General features: G+C 56.3%; 1 protein-coding gene across 1 annotated transcript; it reads left to right on the forward strand.

Annotated features, from left to right (window-relative positions):
• The first annotated feature begins 1,255 nt into the window (after positions 1–1,255).
• On the forward strand, positions 1,256–7,237 carry HMG20B (high mobility group 20B). Its single transcript, XM_003788737.3, has 10 exons — positions 1,256–1,322; positions 1,622–1,677; positions 2,011–2,119; positions 2,685–2,888; positions 3,280–3,400; positions 4,428–4,474; positions 4,906–4,978; positions 5,169–5,384; positions 6,096–6,228; positions 6,680–7,237. The coding sequence occupies exons 2-10, from the start codon at positions 1,640–1,642 to the stop codon at positions 6,690–6,692; spliced, it is 954 nt and encodes a 317-aa protein (XP_003788785.1). The 5' UTR covers positions 1,256–1,322; positions 1,622–1,639; the 3' UTR covers positions 6,693–7,237.
• Positions 7,238–8,770: the final 1,533 nt, after the last annotated feature.

Consider the following 8,770-nt stretch of genomic DNA (forward strand, 5'->3'; position numbering starts at 1 on the left):
CCCTGGGTAGAGTGCTGTGGCATCACAGCTCACAGCAACCTCCAACTCCTGGGCTCAAGCGAGTCTCCTGCCTCCACCTCCCCAGTAGCTGGGACTACAGGCACCCACCACAATGCCTGGCTATTTTTTGGTTGCAGCCCAGGCTGGATTCGAACCTGCCAGCTCAGGTGTATGTGACTGGCGCCTTAGCCTCTTGAGCCACAGGTGCCGAGCCGACAGAGTCTCATTTATAGTCCGTGGTAGAGTGCTGTGGTGTCATAGCTCACGAAAATCTCTAACTCTTTGGGCTCAAGTGATCCTCTTGCCTTCCAAGTAGCTGGGACTACAGGCGCCGGCTACAACGCCGGGCTATTTTTATTTTTATTATTTATTTATTTATTGAGGCACAGTCTCACTATGTTGCCCTCGGTAGAGTGCTGCAGCATCACAGCTCACAGCAACCTCCACTCTTGGGCTTAAGCGATTCTTTTGCCTCAGCCTCCCAATAGCTGGGCTACAGGCGCCTGCCACAACGCCCAACTATTTGTTGTAGTCGTTTGTTTAGCAGGCTGGATTCGAACCCTCCAGCCCCGCTGCATGCAGCTGGCAACCTAAGCTCTGAGCTACGAGCCCGAGCCCACCGGGCTATTTTTTAGACTCACTCTTACTCAGACTGATCTAGAACTCCTGAGCTCAGCAATCTGCCCACCTTGGCCTCCTAGAGTGCTAGGATTACAGGCGTGAGCCACCAAGCTTGGACTGTCAAGGCCTTTTTAACTGAGTGAATAGATAAGAAACCTTCCAGAGAGTTTTGCAGGATGGTATTTACAGGTCCCACCTTGTCCTGCGTCAGGGGGCTGCCTTGAAGGACCTTAACTCCCTCCCTAGCAACCCACCGCCGTCCCCATGGCAACTGGGGGTACAAGCCGGATCACCAGCTCCCCAGATCCGGCAGGGGCGGAGAGTCCTCGCCTTCACTCCGGGAGGAGGAGTCCCCACCGCGTCCACAGACTATTTAAAAGGCTCCTCCCAGCGACGCATCCTAGCTCCTCGGATTGGTCCCGAGCGTGGCCGAGCGCAGCCGAACTTGACGCACTGCCCGCCTCCTTTCCTGCCCACCTCCCACGCGGCTCAGTAGTCTCCCAGGCCAATCACCGATCGGCGCGCCAGCCTGTATCTGCATGGTCACGCCCCAAGGGAAGGCCACACCAAATCTGACGGCTAGCCGCGGCCGTCATTAGCATGCCGGGGGCGGGACGGGGCGGGGCGGCCGCCAGGGGCGGGCTCGGGCGGTTGGTTGGAGCGTCGCAGCAGTCGGAAGGTCCGGGAAAGTTTCTTTGGAGGTGAAAACAGCCGCAGAACTCGGGGCTTTGAGAGGGGGTTGGGGCACGGGGGTCCCGGAGCCGGGGCGGGGTCCTTCCTGGGGCTGGGGGAAACCGGCCCAGGCCTCCTGGGGGATGATTGCCCAACAAAGGATTCTTGGGGCGACCGCCCTCGAGGACTTCTCCGCCCCCGGATTCAGCCGCCCAAAGCGTCCCGGCCCGGCATTCCGGAGCTCCCCATCGGAGGGTGGCGGGGACCCTAGTCACGGTCCAACATCGGGCAGCGGGCCGCCCCTTACCTCCCCGCGTCTGGGTTCCAGGTCTGGCCCGGAGCGGCCATGTCCCACGGCCCCAAGCAGCCCGGCGCGGCCGCCGCGTGAGTGCGCGCCCCCCACCGCAGCCCCCTCCGGCCCGTCCGATCTCCAGGACTTCTGCCCCGACCCCGCCTCCCCAGGGTCCTGACTGCCCTACCTGGGTCAGGGGGTCCCCAAAGGCTTTTGCCCATACCCTGTCCCGAGTCCCTCACTCCCTGGGTCCAGTACCCCCCTAGGGAGCCCTCTTGTCCCACCTCGAGCTCCTGTCCTGTCCTCCGGATCCGACCCCCTTTAATCCCGCTTCCTTCAACTTACGCCCCCCTTACTGCCAGCTCTGCGGTCAGTGGGTGTGGGGGATAGGGAGGGCTCTAAGAGTCTGGTCCTCCTTGCTCCAGGCCGGCGGGCGCCAAGGCTCCGGGCCCGCATGGGGGCTTCCTGGTGGCAGTCAAGCAAGAGCGCGGTGAGGGTCCACGTGCTAGCGAGAAGGGGTCTCACGAGGAGGAGGTAAGAGTCCCTGCACTGTGCTGGGGGAGATCCTGGGGTCTGGTCCCCAACCTTGAGGCCCCGCCCCAGGCTAAATTTGAATTGGTTGTAGCTCCGCCCTCAGCCCAGAAGTTAAGACCCCTGGCTTGAGCCAGATGCCACTCCGCATAACAGGTCCACCGTCATTCTGAGTCCATGCCACGCCCACCACCCAAGGCTAACTTTTCCCCGGTGCCGGAGGCCTGGGCCACTACCTGTCCAGTGCATACCTCTGTGGGGGGGTGGGGAAGCACTTTCCCATGGTCCCTGTGGGCCCTTCCTCAGCAAGTGGCCACGCCCACCCCAAGGCAGACCCATCCCTCGGCTGAACCCCTGTCACCACTACCTCGGATCCAGGGACACCCTAATCCTCAAGGTCGTGATCCTGACTAGGCCGTATATACCTCAAGCCCTGCGAGGTCCTGTCAGTTCACTAGGCCCCGCCCATGCCCCACCCACCCATGCCCACGCCTCTACAGGCCTCGCTGAGCCCCGCCCCAGCTCTCCAGGCCCTTCCTAACTACACTGCCCGCTACGGGTTCTGTAGCCAGTGAAGAAGCGCGGCTGGCCCAAGGGCAAGAAGCGAAAGAAGATTCTGCCAAATGGGCCCAAGGCACCTGTCACAGGCTATGTGCGCTTTCTGAACGAGCGACGTGAGCAGATCCGTACACGCCACCCAGACCTGCCATTTCCTGAGATCACCAAGATGCTGGGCGCCGAGTGGAGCAAGCTGCAGCCTTCAGAGAAGCAGGTGGGAATGGGCACCGGGTCAGCCAGGTCCACTGACAGCCCCTCATCCATTGGGACACCCTGTAGACACATCACCAAGATTGCGGTATGGGGAGGGTTCTCCTTTCTGCCCGAAGACATGACCACATGCATTTAACTTTGGGGGAGGCCGAGTAGCAGTAGGCAGGAAGAGATCTAAAACTTAATGACCACTTACCAACCACTACCGATTTGCACCTTCTAAGTGGGATTTCAACAGGGCATTCCAAGTATGGTGTAGCCTGGAGGTGGTAGCAGAGTGATCTGTAAGGGTGGGAGTTGGAGACATGGCAAGCAGGCTGGGGCACCAGGGGCAAGGTCCCAGCAGTGGAGGCCTCTGGGTGAGCCAAGGCTCCTGGTGCTGTCCCTGCCAGCGCTACCTGGACGAGGCAGAGCGGGAGAAGCAGCAGTACATGAAGGAGCTGCGTGCCTACCAACAGTCTGAAGCCTACAAGATGTGCACGGAGAAGATCCAGGAGAAGAAGATTAAGAAAGGTGTGAGGGGCTCGGCGCCTGTGGCTCAAGCAGCTAAGGCGCCAGCCACATACACCTAAGGTGGTGGGTTCGAATCCCTAGCCCGGGCCTGCCAAACAACAATGATGGCTGCAACTAAAAAAAATGGCCAGGTGTTGTGGTGGGCGCCTGTAGTCCCAGCTACTTGGGAGGCTGAGGCAGGAGGATTGCTTGAGTCCATGAGTTGGAGGTTGCTGTGAGCATGATGCCATGGCACTCTACCCAGGCAGATTGCCTAACAATCTGTCTCAAAAAAAAAAAAAGAAAAAGAAAGGTGTGAGGCACTGGGTGCAGTGGCCCCCAATGACTCCTGAGGCAGAGGATTGCTTGAGTCCATGAATTTGAGACCAGCCTGGACAATGAATCAAGTTTCTCTCTCTTGGGCCAGGCAGGGTGGCTTAAACCTGTAATCACAGCACTTGGTAGGCGCAGGCAGGTGGATTGCGTGAGCTCATAGGTTCAAGACCAGCCTGAGCCAGAGTGAGACCCTGTCTCTAAAAATAGCTGGGAATTATGGCAGGTGCCTATAGTCTCAATTACTTGGGAGGCAGAGGCAAGAGAATCACTTGAGCCTAAGAGTTTGAGGTTGCTGTGAGCTGTGATGCCACGGTACTCTACCAAGGGTGACAAAGTGAGACTCTGTCTCAAAAAAAAAAAATCCCCTCTCTTAAAAAAAAAAGAAATTATACTATTATTTCACTGGCCCTACATACTTGCTAGTAAAAAGAAATAAAGGTGGGGATGGCCCTAGCGCAGAGCAGTTTGGTGCCAGGTCTGTGGGAGGCTGATCCCAACTCAGGCATACCCTCCTTCCTGGGAGTTTATACTCCTGTGGGGACAAGAGACATATAATCAGTTGAGAATGAACAGGACTCATTCAGTACAGACATAGGATAGAGGAGGGGAGCTTGACCTGGGATAAATAGTTTTCCATGGGGAAGGGGAAATTTGTGGGGTCAGTGTATCAATATCTGGGAGGTTGACCCTGCCCTCTTCCCTCCCCCACCAGAAGACTCTGGCTCTGGGCTCATGAATACCCTATTGAATGGACACAAGGTAAGCACCCCCCACTCCCACCCAGGAAGCACCTTGTGGAAAATGGAATCATCTCAGTTCCCTGAGTGAAAAGCAAAGCTCAGGGAAGGAAGCCATGGCTACTCATCCAAAGATGTGCCAGCAGAGTTAGAGAAGCCACTCATGGGGATGTTCTTTAATTGACTCTGACCCAGGATGCCCCAGGAGACCCTCACAGGCTTGGAGGACATCCAGAAGGGATGTGACTGCCTGTCAAAAAAAAATTGCCTAGTGTCCTTTCACCTAGTGGGCACAATGTAGGGGTATATGGCATACCTCCTGGGTGAGGGGTACAACTACAACAGGGACTTTACCTAACAAATGCAAACATTGTAACCTAATCATTTGTACCCTCATGTTAAATTAAAAACAAAACAAAAAGAAAACATTGCCACCTTGTCCCTTCGTCCCAGGGTGGGGACTGTGATGGCTTCTCCACTTTCGATGTTCCCATCTTCACTGAAGAATTCTTGGACCAAAACAAAGGTGAGCGTTAACCGCAGTCTTAAGCAAGTCGTGTAAGAGGGTGAGTCAAGAGGGCGCCAAGGCTGGAGGGTGGTCGGGTGCAGCCCCAGCCCTGGGGGCTTACCTGTGGCTAGAGGAAAAGAGTAGAGACTCAAGGCCAGGCAGGGCACAGCCAAAGTAAAGACTCTGACACAGCCCCCATCCCCTGCAGCGCGCGAGGCAGAGCTGCGGCGCCTGCGGAAAATGAACGTGGCCTTCGAGGAGCAGAACGCGGTGCTGCAGAGGCACACTCAGAGCATGAACAGCGCACGCGAGCGTCTGGAGCAGGAGCTGGCGCTGGAGGAGAGGAGGACGCTGGCGCTGCAGCAGCAACTTCAGGCGGTGCGCCAGGCACTCACCGCCAGCTTCGCCTCGCTGCCAGTGCCGGGTGCGGAGGCCACGCCCCTCTCTAACCGCCCGCCCCTTCCACCGCTCTGCCCCTACCCAGCCTCTGCACTTCCCACCCGCCTTGGGCCTGCCTTCCCCCAGCCGCCCCGCCCCTCCAGAGTGCCCCGCCCCCGACTCCAGCGCCGGGTCTCCCTCCTTTGAATTTACTGTAGCTGGGTTCCTGTGAACCTCGCCTCCATCCCTCTGCTCTAGGCATCCCTCTGTTCCGTGGCTCGAGGCATCGCCTTCCGCCGGCCTCTCCCTCGCCGATCCTGCGCATCTGGCCCCTAGCCTCTGGTCGCTGACTCCACCTTGCCCTTTCCCGACCACCCCTAGCTTTCCCCTGCCCTACTTCCGTTGGCCCCGCCCACGCCGACCCCAGAGACCGGTCCCTAGCCGGTAGCCTCCTTCTGTGACTCTGTTCCTAGCTGCCCTTGGCACTCACTGAACGCCCCCCTCACTGGCCCTTGTATCTTCATCGCGACCTCGCCCTCGCCAGCCTCCTCCTGCTCTCAGTTGACCTAGACTGAGACTTTTGCCAGCCCTGACCCTCCCAGCTCCACCCCGCGGACGCTTCTGTGGCGCCCTTTGAAGGGCCCCGCCCTCACAGAATACCGACCCTCTGACTTCTGTCCCGGTGAAGCCCAGACCTTGCGACCCTCCCACACCCACTCCGGGGCTGGCTGACCGGTCCTCCGCCTACCCTCCTCAGGCACTGGCGAGACGCCCACGCTCAGCACCCTGGATTTCTACATGGCCCGGCTGCACGGCGCCATTGAGCGCGACCCCGCCCAGCACGAGAAGCTCATCGTGCGCATCAAGGAGATCCTGGCCCAGGTCGCCAGGTGTGTTGGGGGCAGGTGCGGGGTTGTGTCGGGCTAGACCTGCAAGTAGGCGCCAGAGTGGTGCCCGAATTCTGCGAGAGCCACCGGGTGGGATTGGGCTGCGGGGTGTCATTCTGCAGCGGGATCTTCCTCCCAGGCCCCTGCCCCGGGTGATGGAGATCCACCTGAGGGGCTTCTTTGACGCAGCCGCCAATGTCTGGAGGGCAGGGTCGCGGATCAGGCTGTGCCTGTGTTAAATGCCGCGGGGTCCGATACATGTGGGACCCCAGAACCTCCCCCAAAGCTTTTCAGGGTGCATCCTAGCTGCCCTAGTTAAGGACCCCCGCCCTGGCATCTTTCTGGAGGAGCAGAGGGGGCGTGTCATCATAGGTTCTTCAAGACTGGGGTGGGGGCTGAGAGGTGATGGGATCCCGGTCCCCATCACGCACCTCTCCTCTCTGTCCCGTTGCAGTGAGCACCTGTGAGGGGGTGGCCAGCTCACAGATTCGGAGAAGCAGCTCTGGGCGCCAATGGCCTTTTCCCAGCTCCACCCAAATGGAGTGGGGTCCGCCCTTTGGGACCAGGCCTGATCCTGCACCTTGGGGGTTCGAGCCTCCCTAAAATGAAATTTCTACAGCATCCCTTTGGTTTCCAACTTCCTCAGCACCCTGAACCCAGAGAAAGCACTAAACATGGGCTGTAAACCCAGAACCCTGTGGCTGGGGGCCCAGGAAGACCATACACCTCAGCACTTGGTATCAGGCTGGTTCTCCCGGACCACCCCTGGGAGGAGGGCAGATAAAACCCTCATGCCTAGCTTGCTGCAAGATCCCAGAGTTACTCACTGCAAGGAGGGCTATGAGGTAATGCCACACAGGCAGGGGACCCTCCAGATCCTGCATCCCAGAGTGAGGGGAGCTGGTATTGCCGATCCTGCCCTGGCTCAGCTGAGGGCACTTGGTGGAGGCAACCTCTTCCCAACTTTTCAATCCAGACTTTTAAAATAAAAGAAGTGTAATTCATGTTTCAAGCTTGTGAGTGTGTAAGGTTTTTTGGGGGGTAGGGATATGGATTGTCCAGGTGATGTACCCAGAGCCTCCATGACACCCCCGCTGGGGACACCAGGCCTGCTCTTTTAGCACCTCATAGCTTGGACTGTCCTTGTTTCTTACATGGGGAAACTGAGGCCCCAATGTGCCCAGGCTCATAGAGCAAGTCTGTGGCAACGTAGGGACAACCATCTGCCCCCATGCCGATACCCATGTGGGCATGACAGACTCAAGAGACAGACATGGCTGCTCAATCCATCCTTCAACCTGTCTTCCTGACAGGGATTCACTTCCTGGTGAAGCAAGCTTAGGCAGGGAATTTTGTCTATTGTGGTAAAATACATAGTATAAATCTTAGCATATCGGCCATTTTTAAATGCACAATTTAGTAGCATTTAGTACATTCACAATGTTGTGCAATCATCACTGCTAATTCCAGAACATTCTCATCACCCCAAAAGGAAGCACCATCCCCATCAGCAGTCACACCTCATCCTCACCCCCAGCTCCTGGCACCCACAAATCCACATCCTATCTCTATGGATCTGCCTGTTGTGGACATTTCATATAAATGGAATCCCACACTGTGTATCCTGTGTCTGCTTCTCTCACTGAGTATAATGTACTCAAGGTCCGCCTACATGGTGCCTGTATCAGAGCCTCCTTCCTTTTTGTGGCTGAGTGATCCTGTGTGGATGGACCATGTTGTGTTTATCCATTCACCTGTGGATGAATATTTGGGCTATTTCTACCTTTTGTTTTGTTTTATTTTGGTTTGGTTTGTTTTTTTGTGACACAGAGCGTCAAGCTGTTGCCCTGGGTAGAGTGCTGTGGCATCACAGCTCACAGCAACCTCCAACTCCTGGGCTTAAGCAACTCTCTTGCCTCAGCCTCCCAAGTAGCTGGGACTACAGGCGCCCACCACAATGCCTTGCTATTTTTTGGTTGTAGTTGTCATTGCTGTTTGGCAGGCCCAGGCTGGATTCGAACTTGCCAGCTCTGGTGTATGTGGCTGGTGCCTTAGCTGCTTGAGCTACAGGCACCAAGCCTATTTCTACCTTTTGGCTGTTGTGACTCATACCACTCTGAGCATTCGTGCACAAGCTTCTGTTTGAACACTACTTTCAATTCTCTTGTGTAGATGGATTGCTAGTAACTGTGTCTCATTTATTGAGGAAGCTTCCCAGAGAGTTCTGTGTTTAATGGAATATTAAAGACACCCTAAAAAGTTTGAAGAACAATTTGACAAGAATCCATTCTGTGGATTGAACTGTATTCTCCCTTCCTGCAAATATGTTGCAGTCCTAAACCCAGAACTTCTGAAAATGACCTTATTTGGAAAAAAGGTCATTGCAGATATAATTAGTTAACATGAGATCATACTGAGGTAGGGGTGGGCCCTTAAACCAATGTGACTGGTGTCCTTATAAGAATAAAATTTGTTTTATTTTGTTTTGTTTTTGAGACAAGAGTCTTACTCACACAGGCCATGGCATCACAGTTCACAGTAACCT

This window comes from Otolemur garnettii, unplaced genomic scaffold (genome assembly GCF_000181295.1).
Source record: "Otolemur garnettii isolate 467f Iridium unplaced genomic scaffold, OtoGar3 scaffold00029, whole genome shotgun sequence".
NCBI lineage: Eukaryota > Metazoa > Chordata > Mammalia > Primates > Galagidae > Otolemur > Otolemur garnettii.

Bases quoted from the DNA above. Each gene is read 5' to 3' on its own strand.
- HMG20B (XM_003788737.3), top strand. From the start codon at position 1,640: ATGTCCCACGGCCCCAAGCAGCCCGGCGCGGCCGCCGC. The intron at 2,120-2,684 runs GTAAGAGTCCCT...CGGGTTCTGTAG, and splicing joins AGGGGTCTCACGAGGAGGAG to CCAGTGAAGAAGCGCGGCTG. The intron at 4,475-4,905 runs GTAAGCACCCCC...CCTTCGTCCCAG, and splicing joins CCCTATTGAATGGACACAAG to GGTGGGGACTGTGATGGCTT.